The sequence below is a fragment of the Bufo gargarizans genome, chromosome 1 (genome assembly GCF_014858855.1).
Source record: "Bufo gargarizans isolate SCDJY-AF-19 chromosome 1, ASM1485885v1, whole genome shotgun sequence".
Taxonomy (NCBI): domain Eukaryota; kingdom Metazoa; phylum Chordata; class Amphibia; order Anura; family Bufonidae; genus Bufo; species Bufo gargarizans.
In genome coordinates, this window is record NC_058080.1 from 371,123,659 (window position 1) to 371,145,053 (window position 21,395).

A 21,395-nucleotide genomic window follows, 5' to 3' on the forward strand; every position below is an offset into this window, starting at 1 on the left:
TTTCTGTGACCATTGTGACTTTTTCTTTCATTGACCAAAGGGTACCAACAATTTTGTCCACGTCTGTATATAGGCCCAATGGCTGATTACAAGGTTGTAGACACCTGTGATGCTAATTAGTGGACACACCTTGAATTAACATGTCCCTTTGGTCACATTATGTTCTGTGTTTTCTAGGGGTACCATCATTTTTGTCCATGCCTGTTTCATGAGTTTATTTTTTTACATAATTCTGTTGAAGCATGGTTGAAAAACAATGTCTGACTTTCATTGGTTAACATTTATAGAATTTTAATTTATTATTACTTTTGTCAGATTAAAGTTATTTCTGTGACCATTGTGACTTTTTCTTTCATTGACCAAAGGGTACCAACAATTTTGTCCACGTCTGTATGTGGGCCATTAGTGCCTGGGGAGGGAAAGACGAGCCATCTGCTAGGGAGTTACACATTCTGGTAAAAGGAGGGGATATCTCATCCAGAAAGTGCTTGTAGAAACGAGGCGTAAAGCCGCCGGGGCCTGGACTTTTACCGACTATTAACCCTTTAATCGTTTTGTGGACCTCCAAATCCGTTATCTCTCCTTCCAGAACCGTGTGCGGTTCCACGGCCCGCACACGGCTGTGAAACACGGCCGTGTGCATGGGGCCTAAGTTAGTCCTCTGGAATTCTACACATCGTGGGAAAATTGATGTTACTACTGGGTGCAGCAGATTCAAGGCCGGCCTTAGGTGTTCAGGCGCCCTGTGCGAGCTAACCTTGTGGCGCCCCCCCTAAAAAAAAAAAAAAAAAAAAAATATTGTGTGGCACAGTGTATGCTATATGTGTATAACAAACATATTTCACATGAAAACTTACAGTTACTTGGCTTGGCCCTTGGGGATCTCGGACGCCACTTCCACACTTTGGCCGGGGGCTCGGCGGAGCTGATGAGGTGTTTTATCCTAATGAGAAAGATTTCATAATAAGTATTTGGAGAAGGGGCAGAGGGATAGCAGAGCAGGGAGAGGATGGTGCTGCTACTAGGGGGTCATACCATGGGGGAGTAATAAAGCCCACCATAATGCCTTCCCCCCCCCAGTAGTAATAATTCTCCTTATAATGTGACAGTGCAAAAAATACCCCCTTGTAATGCCCCCATTTGAGCTAATGTCCTCATAGTGCCCCCATAATGTGCCAGTATAAAATACCCCTATATAGTGCCCCTAGTAAATGACCCCATAGTGCTCCACACCCTCCTTCCTCCTAGTGCCCCCCATAATGTACCAGTATAAAATGCTCCAGTAGATGCCCTCAGTGTCCCCCATAATTTGCAAGTATAAAATACCCCTTCTTAGTGCCCCCCGTAGATGACCCCATAGTACTGCTCTCCCCCCTTCCCCATAGTACCCACCATGTGTCCCAGTATAAGGCTACTTTCACACTAGCGTTCGTCGGTCCGCTCGTGAGCTCCGTTTGAAGGGGCTCACGAGCGGACCCGAACGCAGCCGTCCAGCCCTGATGCAGTCTGAATGGAGCGGATCCGCTCAGACTGCATCAGTCTGGCGGCGTTCAGCCTCCGCTCCGCTCGCCTCCGCACGGACAGGCGGACAGCTGAACGCTGCTTGCAGCGTTCGGGTGTCCGCCTGGCCGTGCGGATCCGTCCAGACTTACAATGTAAGTCAATGGGGACGGATCCGTTTGAAGATGCCACAATGTGGCTCAATCTTCAAGCGGATCCGTCCCCCATTGACTTTACATTGAAAGTCTGGACGGATCCGTCCGAGGCTATTTTCACACTTAGCTTTTTTTTTGCAATTTTAATGCAGACGGATCTGTTCTGAACGGAGCCTCCGTCTGCATTATTATGAGCGGATCCGTTCAGAACGGATCCGCCCGAACGCTAGTGTGAAAGTAGCCTAAAATTGTACTGTACAGAGAGCCCATATAAAATACCCCTTCTTTGTGGCCTCAGTAGATGCCCCTATAGTGCCCCCAATCATGTGCCAGTATTAACAGCCCCCCCGTGCCAGTAATAATAGCCCCCTATGCCAGTAATAGCAGCCCCCCTGTGCCAGTAATAGCAGCCCCCAGTAATAACAGCCCCTCTGTGCCAGTAATTACAGCCCCCAGTAATAAGAGCCCCTCTGTGCCAGTAATAACAGCCCCTCTGTGCCAGTAATAACAGCCCCTCTGTGCCAGTAATAACAGCCCCCAGTAATAAGAGCCCCTCTGTGCCAGTAATAACAGCCCCTCTGTGCCAGTAATAACAGCCCCCAGTAATAAGAACCCCTCTGTGCCAGTAATAACAGCCCCCTCTTTGCCAGTAATAACAGCCCCCGCCAGTAAAAGTATTGTACATAATAAAAAATAATAAAAAAAAACACATACTTACCTCCATGTCAGTGATGCGATGCAGGCCTCTTCTGGCCTGTGTCCCACGCTGTATGGCTCAGGCGGCGCGATGACGTCATCGCGCCGCCTGCGCCGGCCTTTGATAGGCTGCAGGCACTAGGCCGACAGCCTATCAGAGGAAGGGAAAGGGACACGCCTCTCCCTCCCCTACCGCAGCACAGGCAGGCATATGTATCGCTGTCCTGAGGACGGCGATACAGATGACTGGAGATGAGCGCTTCCACAATGGAAGCGCTCATTTCCCTGTGCCCAGCCGCCATTACACTGCGAGCTGTCGGCCGCCCGGCGCCCCTGTTGCTATGGCGCCCTGTGCGGCCGCACAGCCCGCACACCCCAAAGGACGGCCCTGAGCAGATTTCATACATCATAAAATGATCCTAGAAATCTTACATTTTCACTCATATCTGAATAAGGACTTAGAATGGGTGCAACCTTAGATTGACTGGATTCGTCAGAGATACTTCCAGTTGGCATCATAGGAATAATCTCTGCAGGCACATTTTAAACTAGTGGAACATACAATTGGGAAAGGTTAGACTCGGACTAGTACTAGTAAAATTCCCATGGACCATCACCAGTTAAGCCCCCACAGTAATAACGTTCCATGTGAATCCCAATCCATATTCAATTTCCTTCAGAAACTAAGCATTGCTCTTGGACTATGGACTGGAGCACAGCCTACCACAGAGTTAGGTGTGCCCTCTGATGGCACTCTCGTAGGCTGTAAGCATGTGCCAGTCTGCGTGCAGTGTGTCACATGCAACTGGGTGAATGCCATTTACTCTGTGTGTGCATCCAGCCATCATCATTTAGTGACTCATTCACTGAAAATGCAATGGCGGGATGCGTGCAGTGCGCTGCCTGTGACACAGTGAGTAACAGTGCCCTGGCAGCCGGGCACCTCCTTGCAGTTTGGTCCTGGCTCTTGGTGTCTGGGAGACATCCTTTCTGGAAATTCCTACACAATTGGTTAACGTGCCCATATTTCAACGCAGATACAAGGCCACAATTAATCTCTGTGGTGCCCAGGGCCATATTTTGCCTACAACCTGCCTTGACTAGCACGAGTATTGTCTGGATCAGGTAAACAGTGCCCAGGTGTGTACCACATCTATCCACTGCCCCTCATGCCCAGTGGAGAAGGGGGTTATTCCTCCAGAAGGAGGGGAATGGGAGACCCTAATAAAAAGCTAGGCTAGGCCAAATGCTAGGCCGTCGTTGCTGTGGTAACCGTATAAGTACAGCGCCATCCTTACGCTACCCAGAATTCCCCGCACCCACGCCCCAGCATCTACGGGAAGAGAACAACCAAGCCTGACGTGCGGGACGTTCCCCCCGGCCTGACGTCGTGTGACAACCGGCTCGCTGATTGGTCGCTTCGGCTGCCTTTTACGGCCTGTTTTCTGACAGAGAAGTTAGGTTGTGGCTGCTCCGGGGCTCAGAAAGCGGAAACCCCGGTCACGGCCAGGCTGGGAGGGGAAGTGCTTGGTGTCCGCCCCCTCCCTCCTCCTGTATCCTCGGCTGGATGCTAGGCGCCCTGTGAGGAGGCTCGGAGACCGGGGCGGTAAGTAAGTGTTCCCTTCCCCCCCCTCCCCGGGTGGGAGAGGCCCCCGGTGCGGGCCTTGGTGCCGGGGGAAGGGATGACTCTGGACTCCATGATGGCCTGCTGTCTGAGTGAGGAGGTGAAGGAATCCAAGAGGATCAACGCTGAGATCGAGAAGAAAATCAAGAGGGACAAGAAGGAATCTCGGCGGGAGCTGAAGCTGCTGCTGCTAGGTACTGTGGGGCGGGGGCGAAGGTGACATATGTGGGAGCTGAGGTGTGCACTGCCCATCCTGGGCATGGGGAGGGCTAATGCTTAACCTCCATGCTACCAGCCCCCAACCCTAAAATAACCCCCATACTATAAGGGGGACACCCTACCAGCCCCCATCCCAAAATTTCCTCCGTACAACCCCCTACCAGTCACACATCCATAAAATAACCTCCATACTATAAGGGGACTCCCTACCAGCGCCCATCCCTAAAATAACCTCCGTACAACCCCCTACCAGTCACACATCTGTAAAATAACTGCCATACTATAGGGGGACCCCCTACCAGTGCCCATCCTTAAAATAACATCCATACTATAGGGGGACCCCCTACCAGTGCCCATCCTTAAAATAACATACATACTATAGGGGGACCCCCTACCAGTGCCCATCCTTAAAATAACATACATACTATAGGGGGACCCCCTACCAGTGCCCATCCCTAAAATAACATCCATACTATAGGGGGACCCCCTACCAGCGCCCATCCCTAAAATAACATCCATACTATAGGGGGACCCCCTACCAGCGCCCATCCCTAAAATAACCTTCATACTATAGGGGGACACCCTCAACCCCCCCCACCCCAATCCCTAAAATAACCTCCATGCCACTTGGGGACCACGTACCCGACCCATCCCTATAATAACCTCCATACCCTAGACCAGTGATGGCGAACCTTTTAGAGACCAGGTGCCCAAACTGCAACCCAAAACCCGCTTAATTATCACAAAGTACCAACATGGCAATTTACCCTGAATACTACAGTCCAATATAGTAAATCTTCCATGTACTTTATCACTTAGCCATAACAGCCTGCCTACATTCAGTGCGCTGCCTGTGCTGTTCATAGTGCGCCCTGCGCTGGTGAATGGTAGGAAAAGTCTAAGGCATATTGGTACACCATAGGGTGTGGGTGCCCTCACAGGGGGCTCTGAGTGCTGCCTCTGGCACTCGTGCCATAGGTTTGCCAACACTGCTCTAGGGGAACCCCCCAGCCTTTGCTTTTGGCATCTATTGGGTAATGATCAAGTTCCTGCTGTAGTACCATTGTGGGCACAGTGGCTCCTGGCACCCTTTATCTACCAGGTTATCCATGTTAAGTTGCCTATATCCGTTGGGTAGACATCTCTGAAGACTTTACCAGGAACGGCCTGCCATCTAATATGTTTGAGGGTCACTGGACTTTCCTGTGGTAGCAGATGTCAGGGAAGAAAGGATTGGGCATGTTGGATCTCAACATGCCTGGTCGTTTATTCCCTCAGCTGCTGAGGAAGAAGTGTTGAGGGAAGACCTGTTGGCCAGAAGCTATCTGAAGTGTATGGACAGCTGTAGACGACCTGCACAGGTTTTCAAACAGATTTTCCATGCGGATTTGTGTGCGTTTCTGCACCAAATTCTCACCAAAAACATTTTGCTTGCCGATTTTGATGCGGTTTTGCCCCGATTTCATTCTTTGCCTTGTAAAGGGCAAAATCCTCCTCAAAATCTGCAGGAACGATTGCCTTGCTACGGGCAGGGCTCGTAAAAGGTAATGTGTAACATGAGGTTTGTATGCTGTACAGTATTATAAGGCAGGTTTTCCATACGTAATGTAGACTGGCGCTGCTCACATGTAGGTGGTGGAGCAGAGGTAAGTGTGTTGTGGCGGTATTATATTCTGTCACAATTCAGGGGCCAACACTCCACTGAACACAAAAACCTCTGACCAGAGGAGATTTGGGTGGTGTGACCAGGATCATAATCCTTGATTATTGCCCCTGAATGGCGGTGATAATTATGGCTCCAAAAGGACATTTGCCATCCAACCCGCTGTCGAGGATATTCTAAATACTCGGAGATGGTCTGTGTAATCAAGAAACCTGTTGTATCTGATAAAATAAATGAGCTAATCCGTTATTACGTGGGTTGGACTACGCCTCCGAGCCGGTTATGTGAGAGCAGCAGAGCCTGTCCCAGTTCACACAGGGCCCTATCTGCACTCAGGCCAGACTGCCAGAAGGTCCCAAATTCCTCCTCTCTGGGCCTACACTTTACGCTGGGGAATCTACTTTCTCTTAGAACGTCCTCCCTTGTGATGGATCGAGGGGTGGAGAGGGGATGTCCTTTTACTGCTCTGCTCTGTCATTGGGAGCATTCGCATAGTAGACGTTTTTGAAGGGGAATTTCTGAAATATTCCTGAAATGTGTTTGCTTACCAAAGCTGCAAGGGTTCAGCAACCTCTGGCACTCCAGCTGTTAAGAAACTACAAATCCCAGCATGCTCCATTCATTTCTATAGGAGTTCTGTGTACAGCTGAGCAACTGTGCATGCTTGGAGTTGTAGTTCTACCACAGCTGGCGCGCTAAAGGTTGCTGATCCCTGCTCTAAGACTATAATCGCATGACTGGCCACGTGTCTATGGGCGGTGGTGCAACGGACTGCGAATACTACCTGCCAAAAAATGGGAGGTGCCCAATTTATGACAAACCCTATTATAATGAACTACTTTAACGGCCGTTCTATTATATATTTTTAAACGGCAGTTGAAAATGAATGGTAAGTGGGTGATAGATGGCCGTTAAAACTGTTAGATGGATGGGAAATGGATGAAATGAAAGTTTGTGACTAGGGATGAGCGAATCGAATTCGGATGAAACCGCTGAAGTCGATATGCAGAAAACTTTGTTCTAATACTGTACTGAGCAGGAGCTCTGTACAGTATAAGGCTCCATTCAGATGTGCAGAACTGGTGCGGACCCATTCATTTGCAATGGGGACGGAAAAGATGCAGACAGCACACAGTCCTATTCTTGTCCGCGCCTTTGGACAAGAATAGGCATTTCTATTGGGGTGCTGGCCCGGTGTTTTGCGGATCCGCAAAACACTGCAGATGTGTGAATGGACCCTTAGGCCTCATGCACACGACCGTGCCGTTTTTTTGCGCCCGTGTTGCCTTCCGCAATTTGCGGAACGGGTGCCGGCAATATAAATGCGTATTCTTGTCTTCAAAGTGCGGACAAGAATAGGACATGTTATATTTTTTTTGCGGGGCCATGGAACGGAGCAACAGATGCGGACAGCACACGGAGTGCTGTCCGCCTCTTTTGCGGCCCCATTGGAATGAATGGGTCCGCATCCGAGCCACCTAAGCGGCGGCTCGGATGCGGGCCCAAACAACGGTCGTGCACATGGGGCCTTGGAATGTATTGGCTCCGATGAGACGAAGTTATTGCTTTGCGAAGTCTTGAGACTTTGGGTAAGAACTTAATAAATTTAATTTGTACTGTAAAGAACCATTTCCCGAACTCTGGTTCAGTTCCAAGGTACCACTTGTTCGGCAGTTTTTCAAGGCCATTTTGCCCCACTAGTTCGGCTGTTTCATCTGAAGTCAATTTGCTCATCCCTAGTTGTGACACACGGATGCAAAATGGCCTTGAAAAACTGACTGACTTTATCTTCAACTTTGTGTGAATATAGCCTAAGGGGGAATTCGCATGTAGATTTTTGTGCTGTAAAAACGTCAGCTCCAGATGTTAGCTGAAGGTCTATGGGAATTATTATTTTATTTTTTGTAATTGGGTATTTTTACATCACCTTCTCTAGGGGAAAACGGCATGAAAACGCTAGTGGGGAAAAATACACTGCCCGCTTGCCCCACCTTTTGGGGCGTATTTTGCAAACAAAGTATTTGGTTATTGTGTTTTTAGAGCCACCCAAGGTGACTTGCAGATGTGTGTGTGTGTGGAGCCCCCCTAAGTGTTTTTGGAGGTATATATTGAGAGGACTTCCTGGTTGTACCTCTGCAGTGGCATTTATTGCTTATAGGCTCCCATTTTAGAAAAAAAAATGTATACCATTCAGTATACTTTTATTTTTATTTTAGCTTGATGCATTTTTATTGACTAGTGCGGTGTGCTGTGCTACTCCATAATGAAAAAAACCTGATATATACAGGGCTGAAAGAGGCTCAAAGGATGCTTTGGGCCTCCAAGTTAATGGATACATATGATGTATGTACCAAGGGCTGTGTGAAAGTAGCCTAAACTTATAGCGCCCACTAACTGCGTCCCCTAACTGAATCGGGGCCTGCTAATTTAGAAAAGTGCTTGTAGAACACCTTGTTCCTCTGATGACCAGCCAGTCTCCTTCATGTAAATTAGAAGCGGGATAATTTTTTTTTTATGATGTACAGTGTTGTATGTTACAATTTTGTATCCATCATAAAGATGGGTGTGTTGAACCTTTCACCTCCCCTGACATGTCTGTTTTAATAGCTTCATGCATTCCCCATGTAATAACAATTCTGAAACATCTTTTCTTATGTCTGTATGTTGTGCAATTCCTCTTATTCCTACTAGAAGTAATGATTGAATTGCTAGCAGTCTGCAGTAAGGGTACAGAGTGGTGGTAACCAGTTGGGGATGTGTCCTCGGACAGTCGGAGAATGGCAGCACTGATTGGATAGTCAGTCTGTGCAGGTACACACCCACAACTGGTTACCACCCTCAGTACCCTTACTGCAGACTGCTAGCAAGTCATTCATAACTTCTACTAGCAATAATAAAGGAATGGCACAACATAAAGCCATACCACTAGATGCTCCAGAATTGTTATTACACGGGGAATGCATGAAGCTATTAAAACAAGCATGTCAGGAGCGGGGACGGGTTCATCATCCCCACATTAAGTGATAGAACAAGACTTTTAAAACCTGTACATTTTTCTGACATTTATCCAACATCTGCACCCACTCTAAGATTCCTTAATACAAAGAGCTCAGTCTAACGAATGATCCCAACAAAATAACTCTCCGTAATATATGTATGCGGCCGATCGTTAGTTATGTGGATATTTCCTTATAAGGCCTCATGCACACGGCCGTGTTCCGCGGCCGAGAGCGGACCGTGGAAACCCGGCCGGGATTCCTCCTGACTGCATGAGCGCACAGCGTCATTGGTTGCTAGGACGCCGTGCGCTTCATGCAGCCGCTGCTGTACAGTAATACACTATACTAGTGTATTATTGTACAGCAGCGCATGCATGAAGCGCACGGCGTCCTAGCAACCAAGGACGCCGTGCGCTCATGCTGTCAGGAGGAATCCCCGGCCGGGTTTCCACGGTCCGCTCTCGGCCGCGGAACACGGCCGTGTGCATGAGGCCTAAAGGAGGTACTTCAAGCCTTCCATGGATGCCAAGGTGTGATTAAGTGATGCAGGATCATGAAGAATGAATGCTAGTGCAATCAGGCCGTGCATTGGAGGGGCGTTAATTATTGAGCACTTGAGGTAGCCATACACATTAGTCTAAAGTTGATCAAAAATGGATGATTTCAACTAAAACAAATGTTCGTCGGTTGCGATTTTAACAATGAATGATCATTTTAGTCAATAGATGATAGACTTTTATAGTCTGAAAACAAGTCGGCTGTCGCTTGGGTTCATTGAAGATGTATATAGTGCAACAGCACTCTACAAACCAAATAAAGTACAAAGACATATTATATTGCAAATGCTATGCTAATAAATTAGAGATGCTTGGCAAATATATTTTGTACAAAATTATTTGAGCCTGCACGCCACGGCGATCTCTATAAGACGGGTCCTAACCCTAAACTCGCCTGTTATGTGCCATGACAGCGACCATGAAATTTAGGAAGTGTAGGTCCCAAATGCATGCTGGGCCCCTTTTGGTTTATATCTCTATGGTGCCAGAATGGCCTCCATTGAATCCAGGGACTACAAATACCAACATGCATGCTGAGCAAACTATGTTCTCATGCTAATTAAAATCAGCATGTGAGGCAAAACAGGCTCAGCATGCATGTTGGTATTTGTAGTCCCTGGATTCAAGGGAGGCCGTTCTGGCACCACAGAGATATAAACCAAAAGGGGCCCAGCATTGCATGTAGAACCTACACCTCCTGAACTTCATGGTCGCTGTCATGGCACATAACAGGCGAGTTTAGGGTTAGGACCCGTCTTATAGAGATCGCCGTGGCGTGCAGGCTCAAATAATTTTGTACAAAATATATTTGCCAAGCATCTCTAATTTATTAGCATAGCATTTGCAATATAATATGTCTTTGTACTTTATTTGGTTTGTAGAGTGCTGTTGCACTATATACATCTTCAATGAACCCAAGCGACAGCCGACTTGTTTTCAGACTATAAAAGTCTATCATCTATTGACTAAAATGATCATTCATTGTTAAAATCGCAACCGACGAACATTTGTTTTAGTTGAAATCATCCATTTTTGATCAACTTTAGACTATGGCTTTCTAAATCTAAAATTGGGGAACTTTCTGAATGCTCTTTGTTTGTCTTGTGCAGACCTGTGCATCTCCTCCTAGGTTCGTCTCCTGGTGCTCCTGCCATAGATCCAGCCTGTGTCTGCTGCCCTCTCCCTCTTCTTACCATCCGGGTCACATGTCGGAATTGAAATGAATGTCGGTGCATTTTACACTTTGATTGCAGATCATGCCGAGCAGTGAAATAACAGTAATACATACAGACTCCTATTTGTGGGACTGGATAAAGATACATTTGCTAGCTGCCATTTTTGCACTTCCAGAGGGGCGAGTAGTGTTGGATTCTAGATATATCCTTTTAAAGCTTATGATTCTCGCTTGGCAGCTGTTGAAACCTGTGTAGGACTAAGGTGATGCAATCCGTGCTGTTATACCTGTGCATGGCACTACCAAGAATGGAATCGCTGTGTTTCTTTGCTTGGCAGGGTTCAGGGACTACATTTCACTAGTTTCCACAGAGCTTGTCCTCAGTAGTAAGCGGGCTGTAATGAATTATACATTTCAGTCTGGCAATGTTGTGTTTTTTTTGAAATATTAAAGAACACAGATTTTTATTTATTTCCCAGCCCCCCCCCCCTCCGGAGCACTGTATCGGTGCGGGCAGTCTTGTGTGTTCAGTCCTTGCTGTCTGAAACAACGTTAAACTCTGCGCAGGCGGCAGGGGTTCAAGAACCAGGCTGCACTGCTGGAGCCCGTTGCGGACTGTAGTCGGACTTCCTCAGTAATGGTAATAACTCCAATCCCAGCCGTTTAACACCCTAGATGCCGCAGTAAATAGCAACCGTGGAATCTTGGCACATAAGGGGCTCCATGTCATCAGCGGCCCCAGGTGAATGCAGAGGGTGAAATCTGCGGCAAATCGGCAGTGTTTCACTAACTACATTTGCTGTGAAATCAGCTTGATTTGGTGCTTGTGTTCACCATTCACTCAATGGGTCCGCGATCCGGCCATTCTGCAAAAATATATGAAATGTTCTATCTTTTTGTGGAATGGAAGTACGGGACAAAACCCTATAAAAACACTCTGTAGTGCTTCCATAGTGTTCCGTTCCGCCTCTCTGGATTTGTGGACCCATTGAAGTGAATGTTTCCCCTCCGTGATGCGGAATGCACATGGAACGGTGTATTGCGGATCCGTAAATGCTGTCCGTAATACGGCGACGGAGCGCACACGTTCGTGTGAAAGAGGCTTCAGTCAGTGGTTTTGCTCCTTAAGATGCTGTTTTAGGCAGTCTGTCACCAGGATAACCCTTTGAAGAGGTTGTCTCATTAGAATGAGGCTGCTGGAGAGGTCAGATCCGGCTCCTGACACGCATGGCAAATGGATTTTATTTTTTGGAAGCTGTTTTCAGCCAGGGGGGAATTTTTGTGACATGGCTGCCATTCAGGTGGTTAGGAATCAGAGTATAAGTGGGGAATATCATGCTGATGTCTGAACTACTTATGAGCATTGTACAGAGCAGGTGATATAAACTCCTCAACGTTGAAATTGCAACACCAAGAAGGAAAAGTCATAGAATTATGGAGATCACTGGATCGATAGACGTGCTAATCATAAAAAATGGAAACAAAATATTCATTCCATCTAGATTTTCAATATTGAGTATAAGTGCCATGCGCAGAAATACATGCACTTACACACCTTGGCATGTTATCAGTGTGGTTATTAATGGCTGTATGCACTTGGGCACACAAATTGTCAAGATCCACTGTTGGCAGCTCTATTTGCGACTGCAGACCAATGACCAGTCGTGCAGGCCATGGTCGTATGTGCCACCAATGGTTAATACTGGGGAGGGAGGGTGGGGGGGGGGTTAGTTACCGGGGGGGGGGTTAGTTACCAGAGGGGGCTGATCAGAGGGAGAGGCTGGGGGGGCACATGAGGGGCTGGCTGCCATGGTCAGCTCCCTGCTGCTGTGTGCACAAAGCACAGGGCAGCCGGGAGAATGTAAAGTCCTACTCACCCTAATAGAGCCCTATTAGGGTGAATATGACAAGGGTTCTAGCCCTTAAGGGGGCTAATAGTTATTAAATAAAAAGTTAAAAAAAATATAGAAAACAATATATCGGACATGCTTAAAATTATATCGCAATATAGATTTTAGGCCATATCGCCCACCCCTACTTGTAGCCCAATGTTGTGCAAGCGTCTACTGTTTGCTGCCTTAGGCTTGGGATTAGTATAGAGCGAACTTATGTTTCAAGTTTGGCATGAAAGGTTCAGGTTATCTAAGAATTTTTATTATGGATTCCGCTACAACGAACCATAAGTTATGGTCCGTAGTAGCAGAATCCATAGCGGAATTTTTTGATAACCCGAACCTTGTATGCCAAACTTGAAACACAAGTTCACTCATCCCTACTTGGGATGTAACATCCTATTTCACCAGCAGAATAGAATAATGGTGTATAATGATCCAATCATAGTCCATGCAAAGGTTCAACTCTACTCACCTTTTGCTGTCATTCCAGTTCATCCTTGTTCTTCCAAACACCAGAAGACACAACATTGAACAGTGCTGACATCTCAACCAAGGCGCTTGGCAATCTGGCAGTATGATAAACGAGGTCTCTCGGTTCAAGGATTCTGTCCCTCATTTTGTGTTAAGTGGCGATATCTGGCACATTGTGCAATGTCTCCTGCTCGCAAATCATTCCACACAACTTGATCTGAATTTTAGGTGGATAAAAAACTTTGCCTTTGAACTGGCTTTTATGCCCCTCCCACATGCCACAGATTGGAGCTAGGTGCTTTAAAATTTGATCTACAGATCTTGGCGCTACTTGCTCAATTTGCCTAACCTTACAACTTGTCCTTCTTGGTGTTGCAACTTCAATGTTAAAGGAGTATTCCAGTTATGTGAAGTTATCCCCTATCCACAGGGGAGAACTAGAGGATTGGTGGACTCCCAAAATCACAAGAATGGGGACCCCGTCCCCTTTGGAACCCCATTAAAAAAATAAAGCGGCTGGTTGGGCAGATATTGTTTCTAAACCCACACCCATGTGCAGATCCCCTTAGACAGGTCCACTAACAAGGCAGTTAGCAAGAACGAACCGTTTGTTCCTGATGGTTGAGAAGAGGGGAGAGCTGCATTTACCATCCACTCTGTATGGGATTGAATGATCATTGCTGCGATCTCTCTCTCTCTCATCCTCATACAGATTCATTGTTTGCTGGCACATCCCTGTGTAAACCGGGAAACTGCTGCTGGCAAAATCATGTTTTGATTCCCTGTTAAAGATGCGATCAACCAGCAAGTGAGTGCTTGCTCATCCATCTGGTGATCAGCAGCACATTTACATGGGGCAGGTAACATTCTGGATTACACTCCTTTCCAATATTTTCACTGGTTATTGGCCCTTGTAAAAGGCCCAATGTTTGTGCAGGTCTCAGTTTGTCATAGTTTTCCATTTAATACAGTGAGGCGGTGAGGCATATGTGTAGTAGTAGTTACAAAATATGATCATGTCTCTGAAAAATGCAGCAAACTCTAAAAACCTAAAACTACCGTCTCCCTACGCCAGATTTTGTTTTGCCATTTAAAAACTTGCTAAAGTAAATCTAGTCGCAAATTGGTATTTTTATAACTCGCTCATCAGCTTCCGAAAAGGGGGCATGGCGAGGATGGATGTGGGCAGGGCCACCGGCACAATCATCACTTGCATCAGAAACTGGTATAAATGACTGGAGTAGATTCCAGTCTGATGCACAGACTTCTGTAAGAAGTGACTAGGCCTGCACACGCCGTCATGATAAATCAGGGCCATGGTTTCCAAGTGCAAAGATGCAAATCTTTCTGCAGCATTTGGGGCTTTTCTTTTTCTTTTTTTTTTCTTCTGAGTTCTGCTTCCAATTTGTCCAATGGTCACTGTATGGAAAATGTATGGCTGGCTGCCAGGGGTTTCTGAAGCTGTGACTGTGATGATCAGATGATTGTCAGGCCAACTTCAAGGTGAAAGTTGTTGTCTCCATGAGAGAACCTCACTAAAGTCTGACCCCACTTTGAGCTTGCCAGCAGGGAACATCTTGCATTGTTGGCCCTCCATCAGATGGTAAGGGTGCCGTTAGGGCTCTTTCACACTTGCGTTATAGTCTTCCGGCATAGAGTTCCGTCGTCGGGGCTCTATGCCGGAAGAATACTGATCAGGATTTTCCTAATGCATTCTGAATGGACAGTCCGTCCTTCAGGATGTCTTCCGTTCCGGAACGGAACGTTTTTTGGCCGCAGCAAATAGCGCAGCATGCTGCGCTTTTTGCTCCGGCCAAAAATCCGGAACACTTGCTGCAAGGCCGGATCCGGAATGAATGCCCATTGAAAGGCATTGATCCGGATCCGGCCTTAAGCTAAACGTCGTTTCGGCGCATTGCCGGATGCGACGTTTAGCTTTTTCTCAATGGTTACCATGGCTGCCGGGACTCTAAAGTCCTGGCAGCCATGGTAAAGTGCAGTGGGGAGCGGGGAGCAGCATACTTGCCGTCCGTGCGGCTCCCGGGGCGCTCCAGAGTGACGTCAGGGCGCCCCAAGCGCATGGATCACGTGATCACATGGACACGTCATCCATGCGCATGGGGCGCTCTGACGTCACTCTGGAGCGCCCCGGGAGCCGCACGGATGGTAAGTATGCTGCTCCCCCGCTCCCCACTACTACTATGGCAACCAGGACTTTAATAGCGTCCTGGGTGCCATAGTAACACTGAAAGCATTTTGAAGACGGATCTGTCTTCAAATGCTTTCAGTACACTTGCGTTTTTCCGGATCCGGCGTGTAATTCCGGCAAGTGGAGTACACGCCGGATCCGGACAACGCAAGTGTGAAAGAGGCCTTACATAGGTTTAGCCACTGGTAACACATACTGTAATGGCTGGGCTGCACCAGGACTTGCCGTTGTTTCAAGTGGAACATACCGGTGCTGCATGGTAATTAGTGATTGTAACTCAACCACAAGTGTGTGTAATACCACCTTTAAATGGTTGTTTCCATGTCCAAGATTCATTCTGGGTAGTTGGTGTCAGAAAAGAGGGTGATATCTTCTGCTATAAACCTCGAATATCGGAGGTTATCTAGGGGCTGCACCTTGCAAGGCCACTTTGGTGGAAAGTAGATGTTTGAAAGTGAATGCTTTTGTGCGAGGGCTTCTGCCCTCTGTTCTTTTACAGTTATTAAATGTGCTATTGATTTACAGCCAACATTCAGACATGCCAGTTTCACACCGTTCACGTTCATTTTTCCAAATTAGGTGTCGTTTTGCGTCTTGGCATTTCTAATACAGTTTTACTCTAAGGCGTTTCTGAATATTCTCTTCATTACCTATGGTGGCTAGTGTGGCAAGGTGTTAGGAAATGTACAGTATAGAAACCAGGGTGTGATGTTTTATGTCATGGTCAGAAGGATAAAATCACATGCTTTACCACCGCAGTTAATAGACCCATTATACTACAAATAAAATTTGACCCTTTATTAGTCAAGGATTGAACTCCAAAATAGTGAGTCTTGTGTACTAAAGGGTACCTGTTTAACAGGTTTGAAGTTCTGATTGGTGTGGTTCCAGGCGCTGAGACCAGCACTGATGGAATGAAGGGGCAGAAGCACTTATCTGAATGCTGTGTCCCTTCCTTCATTCCTGTTTTGGCCCTGCTCGCATCTCCTCATAGCGCAGAGCAAACAATGTACAGATTTATGAAGGTGTATGTACTTTCTGTGAATCTGTACACTGCTTTCTTGGAGAGCTCTTCTGATGCATTCACTTCTGTGAGGGGTTCTCAGAATCTGAACTTTGACTGATCAGATATAATCTCTCTATTTATTTTTTTAATTATAGGTGTGCTTTAAGGGTGTTGTCCAGTGCTTTTGATGTTGATGGCCTATCCTCAGGCAAGGCCATCAGTATCTGATCAGTGGGGGTCCAACACCCTGCATGTCGACTAGTCAGCTGTTCTCAAGTAGCTCTGGCACTGGAACAACATAGTTGTGTAGTGGAGTAACACAATGGACAGCCATGAGAGGAGTAAGAAAGAACTGCCTAATGTGTCAACATGAATTCCTTCACAAGGACAGATCTTATAGCAAGAAAATTATGTAGGTGACTGGTGGTCTGACATTGCCCATGGACATGTGTTTAACTCTTGTTTATTCTTGTGTTCTAGGTACAGGAGAAAGTGGGAAGAGCACTTTCATTAAACAGATGAGAATAATCCATGGCTCTGGCTACTCAGAAGAAGACAAAAAGGGCTTTACCAAGCTTGTGTTTCAGAATATCTTTACTGCCATGCAGTCTATGATTCGTGCCATGGAAACATTGAAAATCCTCTATAAGTGTGAGCAGAACAAGGTAATATGTGGTTGACAAATAGAATATACCTATAAAGGTTCCACTAATTCAGATAGGATGAATACACCAACCATAACATTAAAAGCACATAAATGAGATGAATAATATCTTGTCACAGTGGCACTTGTCAAGTGGGTGACCTGTGTTAGACATTGATTTGAAGCAGGAAAAATGGGCAAGCATACGGATCTCGGAGACTTTGACAAGGGTCAAATCGTGATGGCTACACAATTTTGTCAGAGAATCTTCAGAACAGGAGGTTTTGTTGGGTGTTCACGGTATGCAGTGGTTAGTATTTGGTAGATATAGTCTAAGGAAGTGAAACTGGTAAAGGCCACAAGAGCCCCCAAGGCTCATTGATATGGGTGGGAGTGAAGACAGCATAAGAAGTACACACAGTGCATTGAGTTTGCTGCATATAGGGCTGTGTAGCTGAGGATTGGTCCATGGCCATCCTGAAGGCTATGTGAGCATCAGAACTGGACCATGGAACAAATGAAGAAAGTGGTCTAGTCTGATGAATCATGTTTCCTTTTCCATCATAAACAAGCACCTATGTGTACCTCACCTGGGGAAGATATGGCACCAGGATGCGTTGAGAAGAAGGCAAGCCAGTGGAGGCAGTGTGGAGCTATGGACAATGTTCTGTTTTGAAACCTTAACTGTTAACGCGCCCAGTATGTTAATCCTGAGCATTGGTACAGGGCGGTCCAATCACAATGGAGCACATCACAGCCAGGCAGGGGAAGAAAAAAAAAGCTCACCTTTTCCGTTTGTGACGCTCTTCGCTGTGATTGGACCGTCGCATAGCCAGGGAGAAGGAGACGCCCCTTGACAAACCGTGGCATCTCCTCTTCCCTGTATCGATGCTTGGATTAAGATACTGGATGCGAAAACCGCAGCAGGGCATGCAAGGGGTATTTAAAAAAAACTAGGGTGGAAAATTTCCATGAAAGGTCCTCTTTAAACATTCTTACAGACCAAATACACCCCTTTATGGTACCAGTATTCCCTCTTTCAGCAGGACAGTGCCCCAGAATTTGTTCAGAAATGGTTTATAGAAGACAGACTTCAAGGACTTGACCTGGTCTCAAGGTTCCCTAGATCTTAATTTGATCACGCATATGTGAGATGTCATAAGAAGGTCAACACTCAAGGTTGAAATAAAGAATAGAGCAGTCTTAATCCAGATCCTTCATATCAAACCAGTTCGTGGAAGATGAAATGAAGTCAGGTCATTTAGTATGTCATGTGTTGGGGGGTCGTTTTACAGACCCTGGTTGTCGTTTTTTTTTTTTTTTTTTTTTATACAAATTGAGCATATGCTGGAAAAACAAGTCTGTGCCATGAAGACCCCAGCTTACAACTTACAGGTCTTAATTGGATTGTCCCATCTCGATGTTTAGGCCATATCGCTAGGAGATGCCATAGATGTCACAGGTGCAGGTTCTACCTCTAGGACCTGCTCCCATCTCGTGGCGTTGTTTCTATTCATCACTGTGGGACTGCCAGAAATAACTGAGCTTGTCTATATTTGGAACTCCCGTATCAGTGACCGGAGAGTGGCCACAAATGTCTGGTTGCTCCTTCACTTGCTGGCCCAATTCTGGAGATTGGAGCAGGTCCAAGAGTCGGGGCTCACTCCAGTCTGACATTGTGGCATATCCTAGCGATATGCTTTAAATGTGGAGATGGGACAACAACTTTAAGAGACCTGCTACTAAGATTCCATGGGGAACTTTCAGAGGTGTTAGACAAATTAGAGTTGTTTTGGAAGCAGGATCAGGACCTGCATAACATTAGACGGCTGGTTTTAATGTTATGCCTGATTGGTTATTATTGGAAGTTGACTGTTGCTTCTGTACACCTCATTAACCTTTTAGAAGAGGAGAAAACAAGGCAAAAATAAATCTACTTATGTATTCTTAACCATTGTATGTAATTGTGTTCCTACTGAGAACTGGTAGAAGTATGTTGAGTGTCAGGAGTTGTGTGCTGAATGCTCCCACACAGTTTGTCTTTCTCTGCAGGCCTATGCGCAACTTGTACGAGAAGTGGATGTGGAAAGGGTCTGCACTTTTGAACAGCCATATATCAATGCAATCAAAAACCTGTGGAATGACCCGGGTATCCAGGAATGCTATGATCGGCGACGGGAATATCAACTGTCAGATTCAACCAAATAGTATGTTCTTGTAGGATTTACCTTTTGACTATTGACATGCTTTCTTCTAATGATGATTTTATTTTAGTATCCTAATGTAACATCTATCTCCCAGTTCCATTTAAAAAATAAAAATTCCACTCAAAGGAGTGTTTTGTGATGGTCCCCCAGTCATCCCGCAGGATGTACTGGGCACGCAGGTTGGTTAAGCTGGTAGTGTATTTCTCATCTTAGGCAGAGTAACTATAGAACAGCATTCATACGCGCTTAATTTCACTAGCCCTAGAACAATGTGGGTGCAACTAAATCTAATTTCATGCTGTAGGCATTTATGGTGGCCATACACATGCATACTCGGCTTATTCGAGTAGAATAAGCCACTGACAGACACCTAGCAGCAGCTCATCTACCGTGAGAAGAAAGGTTTGGTAATGTCAGATTCTTATTTCTCCAAAAACCTGCCCTTGGGAAAAGTTGTGCCTAGTATTAAAGCTAAGTCCCTCTTAAATGTATGGACCTTGGCCTGGTAAACAGTGAAGGAGACTGAGTGCTGGAGCCTCTTCAGTCAGCACATCATGGGGGTGATGGAGCATGATGGTCATACATGCGCAGCCACCACCCCTCCATTCTGCAACAGGGTCTCTAGGAGAGGATCCTAGAGGTGGGAATACCCCTTTAACTATACTTGTGCCAAAGTTGAAGACTTTCTACCTAATTACCAAAGGTTTGCTAGAAATGTATTCTATCTTGGCAGTAGAGCTTTTTAATGATCGCTTTGTTCATCAAAAAAAAGTTGCTGAGCAGTGAGGGGCTGGCCCCACCGCTCAAGAGGCTTCCCCCTGCTGCACGTCTGACAGGACTGGACACCTTCCGGCCCTGATGGTCTTTCATCTGCGCCGCTACTCCGACTAGCGGCAGAAAGGGAGAGCCTCTGCTGTTGCTACCAGAATAGTGACTGTTCATGCACTGCTACACTTCCGTATAGCGGCACATAAACAGTCGCTGCTTCAGCCCCTCACTGCTTTTTTTAAACGAATTTTCAGTACAGATCAATTAACTCCTCTATAGTTGGTAGCTTTTCTGAAAGGGGCACGGGCCTCCTGCTGTCCTTCAACTTGCAACGTAGACTGGAGTTGTTAGTATGAAAGTTGCACCGCAAAAGTTTTTGTACTGTGTAAAATAAAAACGCAGCACATGGACCCAGTGGCATTTTCTGTTTCTCGTGTATAACCACAAAAAGCATTAATGATTGTATCTTCTTCCAGTTACTTGACAGATGTGGATCGTATTTCCAAGCCAGGCTACCTGCCCACCCAGCAAGATGTTCTGAGAGTTAGAGTGCCAACTACTGGTATCATTGAGTATCCCTTTGACTTGGAAAACATTATTTTTAGGTGAATGCAATATTGCCTATTACTGTTTTTATTTTAATTTTATCTTCTTTAAAGTGGTTTTCCGAGATTTGGGTTTTTCAGGAAGCCGTTCTATTTGTGCAGGATTTTCATTCTCCAGCACAGTGGTCTGATTCTTGCTCTGCCTGTTCTTTGGGCAGTGACATCATGACAATTCGGACAACACGTAGACTAGACTTGGCTCTTGCCTATGAAGGGCCCAGTATGGAATTTTTGTTGTATGTAATCCTGTACAGTAAAGCAGATCTGCCTGGATCTCGGATTATCCCTTTAGTGTTTGCGAACTTGATCCTGAAAACTAAAATTGAGGGGGTCATTTATTAAGACCGATGTTAACCCCTTAAGGACCGGGCTCATTTTCACCTTCGGGACCAGGCCATTTTTTTGCAAATCTGACCAGTGTCACTTTATGTGGTGATAACTTAAAAATGCTTTGACTTATCCAAGCCATTTTGAGATTGTTTTTTCGGCACATATTGTACTTCATGACACTGGTAAAATGAAGTAAAAAAAAAATAAAAATATTATAATTTTTATTTATAAAAAAAAATTTGCTAATTTCCAAAATTCACTTTCTCTACTTCTATAATACAAAGTAATACCTCCAAAAATAGTTATTTAATTTACATTCCCCACATGTCTACTTCATGTTTTGGATTATTTTGGGGATGTTAGGCTACTTTCACACTAGCGTTCGGGCGGATCCGTTCTGAACGGATCCGCTCATAATAATGCAGACGGAGGCTCCGTTCAGAACGGATCCGTCTGCATTATTTTTAGCATAGAACAGCTAAGTGTGAAAATAGCCTAGTACGGATCCGTCCAGACTTTCAATGTAAAGTCAATGGGGGACGGATCCGCTTGAAGATTGAGCCACATTGTGGCATCTTCAAACGGATCCGTCCCCATTGACTTACATTGAAAGTCTGGACGGATCCGCACGCCTCCGCACGGCCAGGCGGACACCCGAACGCTGCAAGCAGCGT

At 46.0% G+C, this 21,395-nt stretch overlaps 1 protein-coding gene across 1 annotated transcript in view; it reads left to right on the forward strand.

Moving 5' to 3' along the window:
• The first annotated feature begins 3,798 nt into the window (after positions 1–3,798).
• Positions 3,799–21,395, forward strand: part of LOC122920385 (guanine nucleotide-binding protein subunit alpha-11) — a 36,938-nt gene continuing 19,341 nt past the window's right edge. Inside the window, exons 1-4 of the mRNA XM_044269842.1 lie at positions 3,799–4,169; positions 16,649–16,833; positions 18,864–19,018; positions 20,263–20,391. Of these exons, the coding sequence (XP_044125777.1) occupies positions 4,034–4,169; positions 16,649–16,833; positions 18,864–19,018; positions 20,263–20,391 (605 nt within the window). The 5' untranslated portion in view covers positions 3,799–4,033. The remainder of the gene's footprint in view (positions 4,170–16,648; positions 16,834–18,863; positions 19,019–20,262; positions 20,392–21,395) is intronic.